At 36.7% G+C, this 20,152-nt stretch overlaps 1 protein-coding gene across 1 annotated transcript in view; it reads left to right on the top strand.

The window, feature by feature from the left end:
- Positions 1-1,067: 1,067 nt before the first annotated feature.
- LOC129893487 (pre-mRNA-processing protein 40A) overlaps positions 1,068-20,152 on the top strand; it is a 44,889-nt gene continuing 25,804 nt past the window's right edge. The window contains exons 1-12 of the mRNA XM_055969023.1: positions 1,068-1,224; positions 1,629-1,691; positions 2,500-2,562; positions 2,651-2,968; positions 3,089-3,226; positions 11,892-11,956; positions 12,133-12,202; positions 18,727-18,779; positions 18,876-18,933; positions 19,017-19,360; positions 19,457-19,526; positions 20,009-20,107. Coding sequence (XP_055824998.1) covers positions 1,659-1,691; positions 2,500-2,562; positions 2,651-2,968; positions 3,089-3,226; positions 11,892-11,956; positions 12,133-12,202; positions 18,727-18,779; positions 18,876-18,933; positions 19,017-19,360; positions 19,457-19,526; positions 20,009-20,107 — 1,311 coding nt within the window. The 5' untranslated portion in view covers positions 1,068-1,224; positions 1,629-1,658. The remainder of the gene's footprint in view (positions 1,225-1,628; positions 1,692-2,499; positions 2,563-2,650; positions 2,969-3,088; positions 3,227-11,891; positions 11,957-12,132; positions 12,203-18,726; positions 18,780-18,875; positions 18,934-19,016; positions 19,361-19,456; positions 19,527-20,008; positions 20,108-20,152) is intronic.

Here is a 20,152-nt window from a genome sequence, read left to right as displayed (position 1 = left end):
ATCAAAAAAAGATGTTTAAATCCCTTTAATCATTGACCAAACTTATGTGACATTAAGATAACTGATTTGGCGAAAGTGTGTGACAACACTTGTTAAAGCGAATGAATATCATATTTAACTTTAAAAAATATTATAATTATAAAAGAATAAAATAAATAAATAATTTAAATAGTTTAATTAAAAAAACTCCTTCTCTCCACCCACTCCACGTCCTTTTCCAGCCATCCCCATCCCTTCCCAACTCCTTTTTCTTTTTTCTCCCATACTATTGCCATCTTCATTAGTAGATCTTGGCATTGACACTTAGTTGAGTCCATCTCGCCGGCGGAGGAAGGGAGCGGCGTTGGCGGTGCTCGCCTGAGACCACTGATTCGCAGTGGAGTGAGAGAGAGAGGCGACGTTGGTCGGTGGAGAGGAGAATGAGGGAAGTGAGAGTGCGATGGTCTGATTACGAAGACGAAGAAGTATTTCGTCCAGATCTGATGGTGCGGCGGCAAGGTTGTTGGTTTTGTGGAGGTTGGAGAAGGAGGAAAGGAAAATGGTGAGGGTGTGCGGTGGAAATGAAGCGGGTGAGGGAGAGAGTATAGGTGGTCCCGTTGGAAAGAGCGGTGGCGACGATGACTTTCTCTAGTAGATTTGGCTGTTTCACGTGAGAAGGACGAGAGGATGTATGAGTTTCAAATTTTATTTTAAAGAATAAATTAAAAATTTATTATTTTACCTTATATTAAATACGTTTGGTTAATAAATTTTAGAAAATAGTTAATGAATTTGACATGTTATTAATTTATGTGACATGGATTTGACATATCATCTATTTAAGAAAGAGTGAACTACATACATGATAAGAGAAGTTTCAAAAATCTTCTTTTGATTAAGCGTAAAGGATTCAATTGATAAATAGTTGATAGAAGAGTTCATAATACAAACTCGAACAACTACAAGAGTCTATTAGATTATTTTGCCTATTTTTATTAATCCATATAAGACACATTACATAACACGTACTTTAATATTTAAAATTAAAATTAAACTAAAAAGAAAGGAGTACTTGTTGGACTAGCCACATTGAGTTAGAGCCACGCCGGTGTTATCGACTGGGACACGACTCTTCCGCTCGCTAGGGTTTATATTCGGTTTTTGCAGTGCCATCTTCCAATTCTTTCTCAGTCATTTCCTCTGTTCGGACAATCAATACCGTGTTGAGGAGAATTTTCTCTTCAGGTAAATTCTTTATCAACATCTTCTATCGCTGCGCCAATTTATTTTCTCAACTTATTTCACATTTTCAATCCCCCAATTCGCTGCATATATGAGAATTTTGTTTCCCTTTTTAAAGACTACTGCTGATTCAGCTTGGTGCTATTTTTGTTGAATTTTAATAGGCGTATCATTGCTTATGTTTCAGATTGACGAGTGAAACAAATTTTATTTTGACATAAAATTTCATTATAAAAAGCAAGAAGAAAAGAAGTATAATATGTAGATTTTATTTTAACAATTGAGGTGAATGTCCACACTTGCTCCAAAAATGAGATGACTTGACCCTTATACTATGAATCATCTTCCATTGTTTGGGATGGAGGGATTGATATTGCATTTGCTAATCATGTATTTGTAATGTGCAGTCTTTAGTCGATACTTGTTTATGTGCAGACATGGCCAGTAATCCTCCGCCATCTGGTCCACAGGTAATTTCTTTGACTGTATTGCCTTTGTTGAAATACATAGACAATTGTTGTGCTGAAAAGAGTGTGGATTGCAGATTATCATCTGGAAGGGAACTTTAATTTAAGGTTGTTACTGGCAAACCAAATCACTTAAAAAGAACATCCCTAACAAAAAGCATGAGAATAATGGAGTAATGAGAAGAAATGGAAGTGGGATATATATTTTATTTGTATTGGTAAAGTTCTTGTATTAAGGTGCAGATAATTATCACAAAGTATTTACAGAGGAAAGTCTCATTATAGATTACAAAATGGACTCAAAGAGTCAATAATGGCTATTGCCATGATGCACCAAAGAAAACCAGTGTAGCAATGCATTTGTACTTTGTACTTATTACAGGTTCCATTTTGCTCTACGAAATTCTTGATCTATTTGAGTTTCTTTCCTTCCAAATACACCCCCAGATAGCAGCAGGCATTGGTTCCATATTTTTAGTGTCCTTTCCCAGATTTAACCCCTGTGATATTTTGAATGAGATGCTAGATTTGTGTGGTGAAGGAGCAATGTAAGAAGAGATGAACTTGAACATGCTCCGTCCTCAACTGTAAGCCTGAGACCAAAGGGGCCTACTAAAATATGGCTCACTAATTTAAGTCTTATATTACCACTTTAAGGTTATCTGGTATCCTGTGCTTACTGTAAAATTCTTAGATGGTCGGATACCACTAGCACATCATCCTAGATTTTGTGATTAGCATGCTAGACATGTAAAACGTTTGTCATTCTTATTAGGTCTTAATCTTCTGATCTTTATATTTCCTTTTACAGCCTCTTTGGCCTCCTTCAGTTGGATCCACACCACCTCAAGGTTTTGGTTCATTTCCTATGCAAGTAAGCTATGCAACTTGCTTTTATGAAATTATTTTATCTGTTACCTTTGAAGACTTATCGTAAGTGCATAATGCGTCTGTTGTCGCAGTTTCGACCTGCTCTATCAACTCAGCAAGGCCAGCACTTTGCTCCACCAATTTCAGCCTCTCCACAATATCGCCCTGTTGGACAAACACCAAATGCTGGAATGCCTCCTGGTCAAGGTCAAATACCTCAGTTTTCTCAAACAATGCAGCAGTTTCCCCCAAGGCCTGGCCAGCCTGGTCATGGTACACCATCATCTCAGGCAATTCAGATGCCATATATCAATTCAAGTATGCCACAGCCTCAACAAGTCAATCCCCCTTTGAATAGTCACGTGCCTGGTGTTAGTGGTGCTGGAAATCCATTCTCATCATCATATACAGTAAGAAATAGCACCAGGTTCCTTTGAATTTTTGTTTTTTTTTCTATTGTTATTTATTACTTTCAGTTTGCACCACCTCCTTTTTCCCTGTCATGAAGTGGCCTGAACTTGCCTTCACAGGTTCAATCTTCATCCCAAATGCATGTTCCAATTTTCCCTGGACAGCCTTGGTTGTCATCTGGAAGTCAAACCACACAAGTGGCTGCCCCTACTCCGCTGAGTAGTCACCAATTGTCAGCTGTAGCTCCAGCAGTTCCGGTATGCTTCTTACCAGTACCTATCAGAAAATTCTTTCAACATTACTCAATTGAGACCTAAAATGTGGACTTCTGAATTGTCATATTTCTGCAAGATGTTGCTGTTTGTCTGTTCTTCTTCTCTTTTAAGTCTGCCCAAGATTCTGGCTATGTTTGTATCTGATGCACGTATAATCTTTATCCTGTTCTTTACCATTGGCTAACACTGTGCAGAACAAGTTCTCTTATGATCTGCATATTTGTATAAGTTGTCGATTTCCATATTTGCAGCAAAGGTGTTCCCAGTTTGTGGGTATCAATTGATTTACGTGGAAAATGTTAGGCAGCATATTCATGCATTTTAAAGTAAAATCTCACTAAATTGATATAGGTGGGATCATGAAATATTAGTATTTTGTAGAGGTACTATTTAATCGATATATTAATATTTATTAATTTAAAGAGTGTTTTGAGATTCAATGAAAGTTAATTTTGATTACATCAAAATCATTGTATCTTACTAATTTATGTGTCATATTTATTGAATTCACATAAAAAATAAATTTATTATACATAAAGTACAATGAATACATCAAAATCATTGTATCTTACTAAATTATATATCATATTTACTAAATTTATATTAAAAATAAATTTATTATACATAAAGTACAATGTATATGTATGATTCATTTTAATATAGTTTTTTGTTAAATGATTCATTGTAAAATAAATTCAAGAATTCAATAATTCATTGTAAAAATGAATTCATTATACATAATATTCATTGTTTCTTAATAATTAAATATTATTCATTGTATCTTTACTAAAAACATTCAATGTATGATGGTGAGAGACTAAATTATATAAGCAACATAGGAAATTTCTTGAAATCATATCCAAAAATAGCTTCTCATTTAAAAGGTGTCACAAAATCAACAATAACAGATTAAATACGTTAAGAATTATGTGAGTATGCACTCAAAAAGATTTGCCGTCATGACAACACCGAAACTTTTGGATGCAATAAGTAAAGCTAGAGATGAGCTTCAACTAAATTTAAATTTTAACAAAAAAATCAAAACACAATAGAATCATATTTCACTAAATTGTCTTAGATATATTTGTTTTTTTGAAGAATTATTAACTTATAATATTAATAGGACCATATATTTATATAGGGATCTTCTGAAAATATATTATCTTATCGAAATGAGTTATTTTTTCTATTGGCTTAAGTTGAGACCGGAAGAAAATATTATCTTAGAGAGATTATTAATTTATCGAGTATTAATTTAGTGAGGTTTTACTGTAGTTGTATCATCTTTTTTCCAGACCAGCCTTGAACTTGTAGCCAAGTCATCCAAAAACGCATCTGCTAATGTTTTTCCCTTAAAACTTACAATGGTGAAGTTCTTGTCTGCAATCTGGTGGGAAGCCTATTGTCGAAAATACCACTTTTTTATAAATCGTTTTATCATCGATGCATATTGTTATTAAGTGTAATTGCTCAATGATGTATCAATGTTGAATCTGAGTAAGATGAGATGTTTATGCATTTATTCACTTGTTACGTGGTAGGAGATCTTCAAAGTATTTCCTATTTTAAGCCAAGACTTAATACTTTAGAGGAAGGGCATCGAAGCAACTATGCTATTATTGGCATCCAAAACTAAAACCCGCAGCTGGATAGTTGAGGTTCCACTATGACTAGCAATCACTCTTTGGAGAATTTTTGACCTAGCGTATAACACGAGGAATCTTGTTAGAACCATATTTAAGAAAATAAATGAGTAAATATGTGTCTTATGTTACATTGTAAGTGGTAAAGAAGATGTTCCTTTCTTTCATTTCCCACACTTCTAGCTTTGAAGAGTAAATTGTTGTTGTATAGGTGAGAGGTGGTGTAAGTATGCGATGCGTAAAGTATCGTACTAAGACAATGAAAATATTTAGATAATATGAGATTTTTGATAGATAAGCATAATGTTGAAAGACAAACCTGTATTGACAAGGATGAATGTTTTCTTGAAGAAAGCTTCATGCACAATTGCATGTTTATCAATTGGAAAGAGTAAATTGTTGTTGTATAGGTGAGAGGTGGTGTAAGTATGCGATGCGTAAAGTATCGTACTAAGACAATGAAAATATTTAGATAATATGAGATTTTTGATAGATAAGCATAATGTTGAAAGACAAACCTGTATTGACAAGGATGAATGTTTTCTTGAAGAAAGCTTCATGCACAATTGCATGTTTATCAATTGGAATGAAGCATTGCAAATGCTATCAGTGGTTGTTTCTTCCTAATCATCTATTTGTATGTGGTGCATCATGCATATTGTCCTAATCTTTAATTGGATTAGACTTATACATGCAGACATTGGTGGAAAACCATTGTTTATTACAAGAGGTTTACACCACATGTGAAACAACATAGGGTAAAACCTGCCAAAAAGAGTGGAAAGAGTACTTTCTACAAATACATTACTAAGTCTAGTGCATGTTGACTTGGTGGGCCGTGGTCAATGAAGTGGTTCAATCCTTGGAGACAGGACTCAACCCAGCAAAGACAAAAATGCTAAGTGACTTATTCCGACATGTGTAAGCTTTGGTGGGCACGATTACTTGATACCTGTGCTGGTGGGAGGGCGCTGGTACCCGGTGGACCACTCAAGGTGCTGGAAGCTAGCCTTTGTACCACCGTTATTCTAAAAAAAGTATAGTACATGCTTGATGCTAATGTTTATTTCAACTTTTTCTGATATTTTGGGCATAAGATTATCATTTGAAGACATGGAAGTTGATCACAACTACAAAGAAATAGAAAACCAGGTTATTACTGATTCTTAAACAGAATTAGTGAGTTTTGTGGCAAGGGTGAAAAATGAAATGTGCTTCCAAAATTGAGATTTGAGTATTGATCCCATAGTCTACATTTTCCGATGTGGAGCTATGGCCACAACCATTTACTGCATTTTTGTAATCTTTTTTAATAACAACAACAACCCGGTGAAATCCCACAACGTGGGGTCTGGAGAGGGTAAAGTGTACGCAGACCTGACTCCTACCAAGGTAGGATTTTTTTTTTTAATAAGATAATGGTAATTAATTAAGCTAGTACCAAGGAGGCAGCACAAAAGTACTAAAGGATTATTATTTCTTTGACAAGGTAGCATTTAGCTAAAAGTTTCTATGAATCAAGAAGCTGTGAGACCTCCCTAACAATATGTTCCTTACACCAAAAATATGAACTTAGTAAGCACCAATATAATTTTTAAGAATGGTAATTGTTTCTATTCTGTAAAACAGTACATAGGTTGTACTGAAAACCAAATTACATAAGGAAACTCTAATAATACTGACCTATCCCTATAATGAGTCTAAGACATCAATGATAGAGACAATATCATTAGAGTAAATCTGATTACACCAAAAACACAGAGTTAAAATGCAATTCAGTTTGGCTTATTGCATACTAGTCTCCCTATTCTCAAAAACTCTAAGGTTCCTCTCTTTCCATAATGTCCACCATATAGTGGCAGGGACAATTCTCCAATTACTTATGTTTTTTGCTTGTGTCCCTGCTTCTTCCCAGCTATATAGAGCCTTTGAAATTCTCCTCGGCATGGACCAGGAGATGTTTTTAAGTCTCAGGAACAAATTCCACAATTGGCCAGTGACTTCTCATTGGATGAACAAATTATTGATTGTTTCTGCAGTTTTCCCACAGAAAAAACATCTAGAGCATAGTGTAATTCCCCTTTTCATTAAATTCTCCTATGTCAACACTGCTTTTTTAGCTAGTAACCACACAAAGCAAGCCACCTTGTAGGGGATCTTGGCTTTCCATATGTGTCTCCAGGGCCATTTGAGTAACGACAGGTTTTGATGGTTCAGCTTCCTATATGTTGCACCTACTTAAAAATTCCTTTACTGTTTCCCAACCACTACAATCTGTCCTGCATAACCTGATTTCAAATTGTTATCTTCTTCTCTAGCGAGATTCAAATTTTTTCTCGGCAAGATTTCATATCTCGCTTTCCTTTCAACCCATATCGGAAAATGGTATCTTATTCCTCCATGTGAAATCGAAACCTCTTTCGATATATTTCTATCATTTTTTGCAACCAAAGTTCTTTCCCACTTCATACGGTTCTTCAACTCTGTCTTCTCTTCTGTTGCCACCCAACCACCACAGAGTTGCCCTATTTCTGTAAATACTTTCTGTGACCACAAATGTAGGGGGATCCCGATAATTTTTATCCAAGTTTTTTAACTTCCATGGAGTTCGGCATTCAGCCTACAACTGGGCTCCACCTATTTCTGCACCGCTTGAAGAGTTTGTTTTGCCATGAATTTATTGGAAAATTCAAAAAGGAACATGTCACCATATAACTCGTAAATATTGACTCCGATGGCCTTCTTCCATTTAGAAGATGACCACCTTTTGATTTCAGACAGAGGGTTTTTCTTTGCTAGCCTTTTCCAGAAACCCTATAAGACACCTACCCAAAAGCCTATCCTTTTGCTTTTCTGATGAGTTTGTCTCCCCTATCTCCTTGTGGTTTTTTGATAGCCATTTACTGTCCCTCACAACCTTTGAATATGGGTATCTGGAGTTTACAAGTCTTGGTAAATTCGTTGGTATCGACCTTTTGGAGATTTAATAAAGTTTTCTATCTTAAATGCTAAATCGTACCATCCAGAATTCAAGACTAGTTTTGGAATAATGATAACAGATCTACCCCCAACATTAATGGGTACGATGCTCATATATCTTCCATATTCATTATGCTTCCTAGTGCAGAATTATTCCTCTTTTCTTTCGGTATATCTCCATCTCCTTGTGACTTTCTTCTGATTAGTGGAAGCTAATCTTAGCAGGAAACAAATCCATTCCCTCACCTTACTGCTCACGGTAGTTCTTCTCGTCATTCTTCGACTTCTCTCCACCCACTTGTACCAAACACAACCTTCATCGTTCCATTTGGTAATATCAAAGGACTTGAAACCAGCATTAAAGTAAATTCTATTTCCCCCCATGGCTTGGCCAAGAAAGAGAGTAGAAAGAAAAGAAGAATAATCGCAGGAGGTGATTACCGGAGGCAATAGGTGGGTGGAAGGAATTCATGCGGAAGGGTGTCGGAGAGAGGGAAATAGAACTGCCTTGATAAATGTGCCAGAGAGCATTTTTAACAGGTTTCCCGTTGCACCTATATTTTGCAAAAGAAATGTGTTGCTTCTGTCCAATAAGTTTGTTTTGTTCCTTTCAAGCCAAGTACTCCACATGATGTATGAAGGATGCAACTCTCCAGGCCTTTTAAAGTCTGATATCATATTCTTGTCCTTTCCAGCTGACAAGAAGATTATTCACCTCATATGGCCTAATCCATTTTACTCCAAAGATATTAAAAAACATAGCCTGATTTGGCAAGTATGTAAATTCACTATGAAGAAGAGATGATTAGGAGTCTCTCCTGGTCTTTCACACAGAAAACACCTGCTGCATAGTCAAAATCCCCTTTTCTGAAGTAATTCTTCATCATACTGGGATTTTTCCAACTTTTATCCTGACTAATTAGTGTACTATTAATTTATGTTTAGAGTTGTGTACCTAGTTTAGTCTGACAATAACCTTTTTGATAACCAGTGTGATGAGTAACTTTTGATTGTCTGCGTAAGACATTGTAAAGATTAACAATGTAAATTTTCCTCTATTTATTTAATAAAAACAAAGAAACAATGAAAGGAGACGCCACATTAAAGGTCAAGCTCTCTCTCATATTCCCATTCAAAGAATTTTATCTCAACGCTAGTTTGATCCACCTTGAACCAAAGTTGGGATTGAGAAACTAATGTTACAAAATCTCCTGAGTGCCTCACTGTCTATGGTGAGCCAATGGCTGAGGAAGAAAATGATGAGCAGTTTGTGGATTATCTGGAAGTATATAAAGAGTAACCATTTGTTGTAAATTCCACATGGTCAAGGGAGGATTTTGGATTGTGCTCTTTCTTGTACTCCCTAGGATGATAATTTGGTTGAAGGGATGAGGGGAAGAAAGATAAATGGCTTGTCTAGGATCATAGCACTTCCCAGTGGCGATGGGGTTGCATCAAGGATCAGCTCTTAGTCCTTTCTTATTTGCCTTGGTGATAGATGGATTGACGCGACAAATTCAAGGTGAGGTGCCATGGTGTATGCTTTTAGCGGATGACATAGTCCTGATCGATGAGACTCGCAGCGGAGTTAACGCTAAGCTGGAGGATTGGAGACATACCTTGGAGTCTAAAGGGTTTAAGTTGAGTAGGACAAAGACAGAGTACTTAGAGTGCAAGTTCAGTGAGACAACTCAGGAGGTTGGCATGGAAGTTAAGCTTGGTGCTCAGGCCATCCAAAAGAGAAGTAGTTACAAGTATCTTGGGTCTATCATGCAAGGCAGCGGGAAAATTGACGATGATGTCACACATCGTATTGGGGTAGGGTGGATGAAATGGAGGCTCGCTTCCGGAGTGCTATGTGACAAGAATGTGCCACCAAAACTTAAGGGCAAGTTCTACAAAGTGGTGGTTAGATCGGCTATGTTGTATGGGGCGGAGTGTTGGCCAATTAAGACTTCTCACATTCAAAAGATGAAAGTTGCCGAGATGAGAATGCTGAGATGGATGTGTGGGCACACCAGGAGCGACATGATTAGAAATGAGGCTATTCGGGACAAGGTAGGAGTGGCCTCGGTGGAAGACAAGATACGGGAAATGCGACTGAGATGGTTTGGACATGTGAAGACGAGAGACACTGATGCTCCAGTGCGGAGGTGTGAGAGGCTGGCCATGGATGGTTACAGAAGAGGTAGGGGTAGGCCGAAGAAGTATTGGGGAGAGGTGATTAGACAGGACATGGCGCAATTACAGCTTACGAAAGACATGACCTTAGATAGGAGGGTGTGGAGGACCCACATTAGGGTAAAAGGCTAGTTCATAGTCTCGTTATTCTTCTCTATTCATAGGCGTAGTAGTGCATTACGATCTCTTGCGATTTGACTTCTGATTTTTGTTATTTCTGTTATTATTTATTACTTTCTATGTTTTGATTACTCTATTTTATCTGTGACGCTTTCATTATTTATTTATTCGTTATTTGTTATTTGTATTTATTTATTTGTATTTATTTGTTATCTATTCGTTATTTGTTTGTTGTTTTTCTCATAAAACTTTTAATTTTCTATTCTTATCTAACATTTTTTATTCGTTTATGCTTTTACTGAGCCAAGGGTCTCAAGAAACAGCCGTCCTACCTTGGTAGGAGTAAGGTCTGCGTACATTCTACCCTCCCCAGACCCCATGTTGTGGGATTTCACTGGGTGGTTGTTGTTGTTGTTGTTGTTGTAAATTATGTTATCCCCAAGTAATTCATAGAAGTACAAATTAGATGAGAGCGGATTGATAAATGTTCATATTGATAGAAGTACAAATAGATGAGAGCTGATTGATAAATGTTCATATTGATAAATGAATTATCCCCAAGTAATTCATAGTAGTACAAATAGATGAGAGCTGATTGATAAATGTTCATATTGTCCCAAAAAGAATAATACCTTTATATATATAGAATAAATTCAATTTTAAACTTTCCAATTTTTACCTATGGTTTGTTTTAGACCACAAGTTTCAAAAGTCTTCCGTTCTTTCTTAAACACCGGTTCCAATCGATGTGCATCACATATTGAGACATAGGGAGTATTAAGGATGTGAAAAGATTATTTTAGAAGCTGAATGACAATCTGCTAATTACCTTTCTATTGGTGCCAATGAAATTTTTTCTGTCTCTAGGAGATCTTTCATGATGCCATCTTATGTGGTATCGATAATAACGACTCCCTGATTTATCTTTTTGATGGCGGTGGTGGCTGGGCCAATTTGCATGCATGTCGATCGTTCCATTGGGTACTTGCTACCTCCCATCAATAAAGGTACCGAGCAATTTCCCACCAAGACTTGCGAAGATGGAAAGAAACCTAGTGTTTTTGTTTCGGCTGGGATCTGAACCAGAGATCTCATGGTTCTCCACCCACTTCATTGACCACTTAGCCACACTCTTGAGTGCGAAGGCTTTAGAATTCTCCTTTACTGCTTTCTCTGGATTTAGAAAAGGTTTGTCATTTTGGTATGCTCCTTTTTGATAAGGTTCACATTATGTTTTCATCAATCAAGTGATTCATATTTCTAGAGCCTCATAGCCTCAAAACAGTATTCCTCTTTCTGGTTCATGACTTATTAAACATGTAGAGCATTTCTATTATTTGGATATTAGCAATTTGGAGATTATTGGGTGTAGTAGCCTCATGACTTCAAAGCAGTATTTCTCTTTCTGGATCATAACTTACTAAACATGTAGAGCATTTCTATTCTTTCGATATTAGCAATTTGGAGATTGTGGATGTCTCGTTTCACCTAATTGTCTCAAACTTCAAATGTAGTTTGCCATGAAAAAAGACTGCAAGATTTTCTAATGCATGGTGAATTCAGTATTCTGGATGTTCATTGTAATTGCAAATGGAGGCTGGAGCTTCAATACCATAACTAGAAATCGAACTTTTCTCTCTCTAAGTACTTGGCTTTGATTCTCTCATCTGTAGTGGTTTTAGTCTTCATGTTGTTATTACCTTACTAATTTGCACTGTAATTAGGTGAGCACAGCTTCACAGCAGACTGCATCTGACTGGCAAGAGTATGAAGCTGCTGATGGGAGACGGTGAGTTGCTTTTTTGGTATTCTTTTTAAAAATGTTGCCCTTTATCGATTAAATGTTACTTTCATATTATGCTGCTTGTAGTGCTAAGATATAACTCTCCAATGGTTCCTATTTTTCCTGTTTATTTAGTTTGGGATTGAGGTGTACTTGAGTGATTAATTTGTTTGCTTATTTAGATATTATTACAATAAGATTACAAAGCAATCTAGCTGGGAGAAGCCTTTGGAGCTGATGACACCTTTAGAGGTTAGTTATACTCTTAATTGCTGCTGTTTTGATTATTGAAGTCTTTACATACTGTTTGGTGGAGTGCACATCTTCTCTTTTGCCTCAAAATCTGCAAATATTGTTTCCTTTTCGTGGATGTTAACAACTGCACTAGATATTAAATAGTTCAAACCGTTTTATGTGTATTCTACTTTTTTTTGCATGTTCTTCCACTGGTTTGTAGATGTCATGGCAAGTCATGGACATATAAACAACTGCGATTAGTGCTCGAATTGAAGGCCTTTCATTTTTTCAAGGCAGGCAACAATTTGTTATTCCATCTTATGTTGCAATTTAGTGACTTGATATTATGAATTGGTCATACAAGTTGTTGGTAGTTATAAATCTCTTGTTGAAACTGAAGCACCATCCTCCATGTATTCACTGAGGAGGAATTTCATAGCATTCTATTTTTTTTTTTGATGAAGTAGCATTCTACTTTTATCTTATCTTGTTGACATTCATTGATTGTTGAGCAATTTCCCAACATTGTTCTTTATTTTATTGCATAAGATTTGTTAGAATAAGAATAGGAACAAGAATAGTATATCGAATCCTACTTGGAATGGGAATAATATATAGAAACCTACTTGGAATAGGAATAATAAATACAATCCTACTTGGAAAAAGATTGTAATATATGTCTATAAATAGGATTTCCGTGTAATAATGTAGATACATAGTTCTATAAATAGGATTTCAATGTAATAATGTAGATACACAGTTCAATAATATTCTTCTCCAATATTCTCACATGGTATCAGAGCTTTTACAAATATGGTAGAGAATCAGAGAGCTTTTGTTGCCGACTGGCGGCGATGACCATATATGCCGTCCGTCTAGCCAATGTTTATGTTAACAAAAGTAGGGCCAATAATATATGCACAAACCCCATATTCAGGGGAAGTAAGCTCAGTCAGATAGGTCGCCAGGCGTCAAAGGTTGTTTTGTGTCAATCCCGTACCCGTCAGTGTTTGTGTAGCATCGTGAATCTTTTCGGTGACTATTTTCTCATATCTAATTCGTGTAGCATCGTGCCATCTTTCCGGTGACTACTTTCTCATATCCAATTTGCGTAGCATCGTGCCATCTTTTCGGTGACTACTTTTTCATATCTGATTTGCGTAACACCATGCATCTTTTTGGTGACTACTTTCTCACATCAGATTTGTGTAGTTTTGAGCACTTTTCTCTGATTGCTGCACTGTTTCCATTAGATTTGAGTTTTCCAGTAGTGTTTCTCTTTGTTTCACATTCACTTTTGCCAAAGGGTATACTCAGATATTTGGACTGGATGATGATGATACTCTCTCCTGTGGCTAAAATAGCATATGTCCACCTTTTTTTAATCTATGATTGCCATTCGCCATTGGCCATTGGCCTCTTAATCAGCGGACATTAAGAATGTTTTTCTCCATGGTGATCTCGAGGAAGAAGTCTATATGGAGCAACCACTTTGTTTTGTTGCTCATGGGGAGTCTAGTAGCTTGTATGTCGATTGCGCAGAATGTTTCATCGACATTCTACATCAAATTCAGTACTTCATGAGAGGACTTAACACATTGAGATTGACTGTTACTTTGTTAGAAAAAACAAAGAAGATACTCTCCGGAGATATTGTTATAAAATTTGTGAAGTCAAGTGATCAATTTGCAAATATCTTCACCAAGTGCCTCACATGTCCTTGTATCAATTACATTTGTAATAAGTGTGGTACATATGACTTGTAGAGTTGTATGCACCCACTTGAGGGGGGAGAGTTAGTATAGGAATAGGAATAGGAACAAGAATAGTATATCGAATCCTACTTGGAATAGGAATAGTATATCAAATCCTTCTTGGAATAGGAATATAATATCGAATCCTCCTTGACATATGAATAGTATATAGAAACCTACTTAGAATAGGAATAGTATATACAATCCTACTTGGAAAAGGATTGTAATATAGTTTCTATAAATAGGATCTCAGTGTAATATGTAGATACACAATTCAATAATATTATTTTCCAATTTTTCTCATATGCTTGTTGACATGAAAAGTTTGTTCTTCCCTCTTGTTCTTATTAGCTCCTCCTAGTTTCTATTGTCGTTGATTGGGTTTATCTTTATCTATGTTTGGATAATTTAATTTGTGAAGAATGCAGCATAACAGAGGAACCTAAAGTAATAACCAGAATGCTTATGCCTTTTCTGGCAAGTGAAAAACCAACTTGTTATATTTGACTCTTAGCTTAACAATTGTTGACCCCCTATAAAAGGACCAGGCTACAAAATGAAGAGGTTTTCTTCGAGATATCACTATGTTGTGGAGATAAGGTATCTCTGTGAATGATTTTGAGCATCCAATGTAAAACTTTGAGACAGTGTCTGGAACAACCAAAGAGTTTTATAAGATCCTTTAGGAAGCCCTCATGCATATTATGTGGGGCAATTATATAATTCAATGTTCTCCCGTGGTTTTCACTTGATTTTGGGGTTCTCACGTGGAGTTCAATGCGAATTTACTAGTGTGATAATGATCTTACAAATGTTGGCTCTAATTATGTAAAACGCCTCATCTCAACTTAAGCTGCTAGAGAAAGTGCACTTCTACTTTATTAATTATGTCCTAACACGTCCCTCACTTGCGGGTGGTCAGTTTCTTTTTTTGGGCCAAGAACTTGGGGGTACTTTGTGGTAATGGGTGATAGTGAGATTTGAATTTAGGATCTTTTGCCTGCTTTGGTATCAGTTGGATAGATTCACTGAAGGTCTATTGTGAGTTGGAATGTATGAAAGAAAGTTTATGGGTGTTCTTCTCCAGGTAGTTATCCTGCTATCATTTTGCTTTCGTTCCTCCAGTTCTTATTTTGTTTCTGGGCTAGAATTCCTACCGTGATCGTCTGATTTGCTTCCACAATCCTGTCCTTTAGGATCTTGTAACCTACTTTTTCTTGATTACTTTTTTCCACAGTTCTTCCTGAGCTTCTGCCAGCCTCCATGGCCACTTGAAGAATAGTTTTCTTATTGTTTTGAATAGAGTTCACCCCCAATTCACCCTCCTTTTATTTTGTATCACTACAAAGCTATCTCAATAAATGGAACTTCCTATCTTCTCGTTTTCATTCTGATAGAAAGCTGTTCTGATTCTTGTTAACTACTTCTTCAATCCGTTTAGATTCTTCTTGAACACATGGGATATGTTGGTATTTCATGAAGGGATGAGACGCCTTTAATGATAACATTGGTTTCAAAATTGGGGAAATAAGTAGGGTTAGTTTTTGGTGGCAAAAGTGGTGTGGAGGTTTGGTGCTTAAGGATGAATTCTCGGTATTGTGTATATTCTTTTGTCAAAGGGAATTGTCTGTTCACCAAGTTAGGGGGGACTCATGGGGATGGGATCTTATGGGATTTGAGGTTTAGGACGACTTTCTGAGATTGGGAGGTGCCCAAGTTTTGGAGATTCTAGGCTTATTTCAAAAGCAATGCGATCCAGTCGACAAACCTGATGCTTTGAATTGAGAGTTGAGGAATAACAAAGTATTTTCGGCTAAGTCCTTCTATGAGAAGTTTCTGGTTAAGGCAGAGGATAATTTTCCATATGCATATGTCTCGGTCGGGATACCGAAGGTGCTAGGGAAGGTGTGCTTCTTCACGTGTTTAGCTACTAGAGGAGTGTTTTGACGACGGAAAATCTTAGGAAAAGAAAGGTCGTTTGCATGAGTTGGTGTTTACTTTGTAAGGAGGCAGGTGAGGATGTGGACCATATTTTGTTACATTGCAATCTAGCCACGAGGTTATGGGAGGATATTTTAGATGGTCTGGAGTTTCTTGGGTTATGGCAAGAACCGTTAAGGAGTCAATGCTCAACTGGATGATTGGAGCTAGTAGAAGAAGGCACAAGGCTTGGAATGTTACTCGCTTTGATGTGGGTCTCTTGGAAAGAGAGGAATAGGAGAGCTTTTGAAGGGGTGGAGATGAGCTCTGCTCAATTGAGGAGTAGTCTCCGATCCCTTATTTTCTTTTGGAGCACCCATGTAGTTCCTTTTCCTGTTTGTATAGAGGATTGGGTGACTTCTCGAGAGAACCATATTTTGTAGGTTTCTCCTCTTTTTGGTATATCACTTGTATACGGCCAAGTTGGCCTTGTTAGTATCAATGCAACCTTTTACTTGATAAAATAAAAAGGTTGGTATTTCATCAAGTACTCTGGATACTACTGTCACCCTTCCTGGAGGCCATCTCATTAACTGAAAGAATTTAAGCATCCAACCAAAAATCTGAGGCAATGGGTTGAGCAAAGACCTCTATAAGCTCCTGGTATCCCTGATATGATACAGGGACAACTATGTAACTCAACTATCTCTTTCTAAAAATCTTCGACTATGGTTCCCTTCTAATTTCGTACCCTTTCTTGTGACTGCTATGGTTGGTCTGTTTCAAAGTTAATATTGCCTCCTTTCTCTGAATTTGGTTGTCGTTTGCCCTTTTAGTTTTCCTGGCTCCTGAATATTTTGATGATTGTCATGAACCTCCTTCCATTTTCCTGATCAGATCCAAAAATACATATCGGACATCCCTAATTCCCTTATTTTCCCGGTCTCTTTGGAGATTTTATGTTGTCTCTATTCATGTTAATGGACTTAATTAGGTAATTAGCCCCTCTTTCAAGTACTCTTTTACTTTAAGTCAGCAACCTTGCTTGTTGATTCTCCTCATCCAGCCATTTTCTTCATGAGTGGAATTGCCCCTTTTGTGAACACCCTTGCTTGCTTGCTTGATGAAGCAAAGTAGATATTGCTGCTATATGAGCCTCACTTTGGTTTCTGATGCCTTTGCTGTCTCTCAATGTGTCACCTTTCCTCAACTTCTTTTGGTATCTGACACTCTAAATTCTCTCTTATACTTTCTCTTCCAATTTGGAGTAGATTTTGATGCACTCGTTACCTCTCTAAAAGTGTATGTTAATGGGGAGGAAGGAGATATTGAGACGCTGACAGATATTTAGTTGTTTAGATTAGATTTTTCGATGTGCTTTCCTCTCTTTATTTGTGGAAAACTTTCCCTGACCTAACAAATTGGAATCTGAGGTAGAATCTGTCAAATCTGTAAGCTGGGAATAATTTAGGTTGATATGTGAAATTTTTTGGTCTAAGTTGGTATGGATGCGTAAGTGCTTCATTAGTCTTTACTTCTTGATCTAAAATCTGATCATTGCTAATTATTACCTATGTTGCTCGGACTCTCCTAAAATGATGCTACACCTGTGTCGGATCCTTCAAAAATACTATACTAGTACTTCTGGAAGATCTGACTCACACCCATTGACATTTCTAAAGAGTCTGAGCAACATAGATTATTACCATCAAAAAGCCAGTTTATTGCAGTTTCTTTGTGATTTTTGACTTCTCTTCTTGAACATGACATACTTGATGTTTATGACCTTTCTAGTTTTACTGGTACAACTATTATTCTCATATCAAGTACACATGTAATGTTACATGGAGCGTACATGCTTTGTCTTGGAATATTTTGCAATAATTTCCTTGTGTTTCTTTTAACTATCTTTACAGTTGTCTCAGTTCATTTTAATGGTTAAAATTTCCTTTTTGACATGACAAGAAGTATCATGCTATGATCAATACTAAATTGACTGCCACAACTGAAAAGTACAATTGATGGTTAGATTCATGTAAAAAAGGTGCGATTAACATAAAATGCTACAGTTGTAGCTGAACAACAAGCTTGGATTGAGATGTTACTTTTTTAGCAAAGGAATATGGTTTGGCCAAATGTTGTTTCTCTTTTAACATTACGTTCTACAGTTATACCTTAAGCACACCAGCAGTTTTCATCAATTGAGTTCCAAATTTGGCTGCTTCTTTGGATTTATGATCTGCATTGACAGTATGGTTCTTTTGCTATTTCCTCCTAATTTTTGAACTTGTGCCTTTTCTTTCCTTTGCTTAAATGTCCTCTTTCTGCAAGTAGTAAAAATATATTTAAAAAAGATAATTGTAAAAGGTTTCTGTAATTTGTTTTCTTGATAAAAATGTTCAATAAAGAGTTGCTCCTTGTAGAGATATTTAGGTGTCTTTTATGAGTATAATCTAGTTCGTTTGATTCTTTTCCTGATGGAATCATTCAAATGTGGCAAATCAGTATTTGTATTTAACAAATGCGTGCACTTGGCAGATTTAATAACAACACTTGGTAGCATTTACCTCACTAATGATCATTTATTTTTCCAATCAAAATGGAAAAATAAACTAAGCATGGTTGATCAAAAAACATTTACCTCACTAATTATCACATAAATTTATATGCATATGCAACATGTTGCCTTGCCTATTGCTAATAGAATTTTAGTTTCGTTGTTGCTGGGCTTGCTTATGTTTATTCGTTCATTAGTGCCTGGAGCAAGAACATTGGGAGACTTCCAATGCTGTTCGGATGTTCATTACTGCTCTTTTAGTTTGAGATTTACACTTAAACGGTGCATATGTTTTGTTCTTTTAACAGAGAGCTGATGCTTCGACTGTATGGAAAGAATTCACAACTGCAGATGGTCGGAAGTAAGATTTACCAGTAAAAGCAATTTGGTTCTCTTGGCTACTGCAGTATGCTTTTTTATTTTGTTTTAGTGATTTATGTTTCATTGGATCTTTCAGGTATTACTACAACAAAGAAACAAAGCAGTCTAAGTGGACAATGCCTGATGAACTAAAGGTTCATGAAGAAATTGCCTTTATCAGATATTTCTGTTTCTTCTCTATATGTTATGGAACTAATTCATCAGCATGTACCGTCAGTTGGCTCGTGAACTGGCTGAAAACGCTGCTGGTCAAGTAGTTCAGACTGGAACAAGCACAAATTCTGGTGTGCAAATTGGTGAAGCTGTGACCCCAACAGAACAACCATCTGCTGTCACCCCGGTTAGCTCCACCCCTTCTTCAACGGTTTCTGGAGTTGCTTCAAGCCCTGTTCCAGTTACACCTGCTGTTTCTGATGTTAATACTCCACCTCTGGTGGTTTCTGGATCATCAGCCATTCCTACTGTGAGACCTACTGTGACAAGTTCAGCTGGTGTCTCTTCACCTGCTATTTCAGGGAGTACAGGATCTGCTGCTCTAGCTAATGCCTATCAGACACAAATGTATGGATCCTTTAATTTTCTAAAGGTGGTTTTACTTTAGTTGTCTGTCATGATTTTATGTCTAAATAATGAAAGATGAATCTTGACAATTTCTAGGAATGGTGTTGAAATTTTATCTCCTCAAGTTGCTAGTTCTTTAAGTGGAGCTTCTAGTCAGGATATTGAGGTATGCCCAACGCCTTCAGCAGCTCTATTTGAAATTTGATTGTGCTGGCATATTCATTGTCAAAAAGACTCTTTTAACTTTTCTTCCCCCATGTCACTGCCAGTATGGTCAGAGCTATGTAGAGCCAATGGATTTTGTCGGAAAATTGAACTGTGCTAATTGGGAAAAGTCCTCTTTTGAGTCATATTGAATCCCCTTGACATAAGGAGTTGGCAAAAGGGGGTTCAAGAATTGCTTTAGGTCACAAGTTCACATCCCAAGTTCGACATTCTAATATTTGTTCAAATTCCCTCTCCTAAATTCCGGGCTCCAGCACAAGCTGCTAACTAGGGTTGAGATTGCTCCCATCTATTTTGCATGAGCCTGTCATACCTTGGAAATGCTCCCTTTCTTTGTCCAAATTGTGGATTCCTGTGCATAATAGATTTTTGAGATGAATTATTGCTGTCTTCAAGTTTATTGTTTAAAATCATGACTTACAGGAGGCAAAGAAAGGCATGGCAGTTGCTGGGAAGATTAATGTGGTACCTGCAGAGGAGAAATCAGCAGATGAAGAACCTTTTCTATATGCCACCAAGCAGGTAAAGTGATTGAATGTGTTCCTCTATGTAGTTATTTGTTTAGTG

Source organism: Solanum dulcamara, chromosome 6 (assembly GCF_947179165.1).
Source record: "Solanum dulcamara chromosome 6, daSolDulc1.2, whole genome shotgun sequence".
NCBI lineage: Eukaryota > Viridiplantae > Streptophyta > Magnoliopsida > Solanales > Solanaceae > Solanum > Solanum dulcamara.
This window is presented reverse-complemented; position numbering and strand designations above follow the sequence as displayed.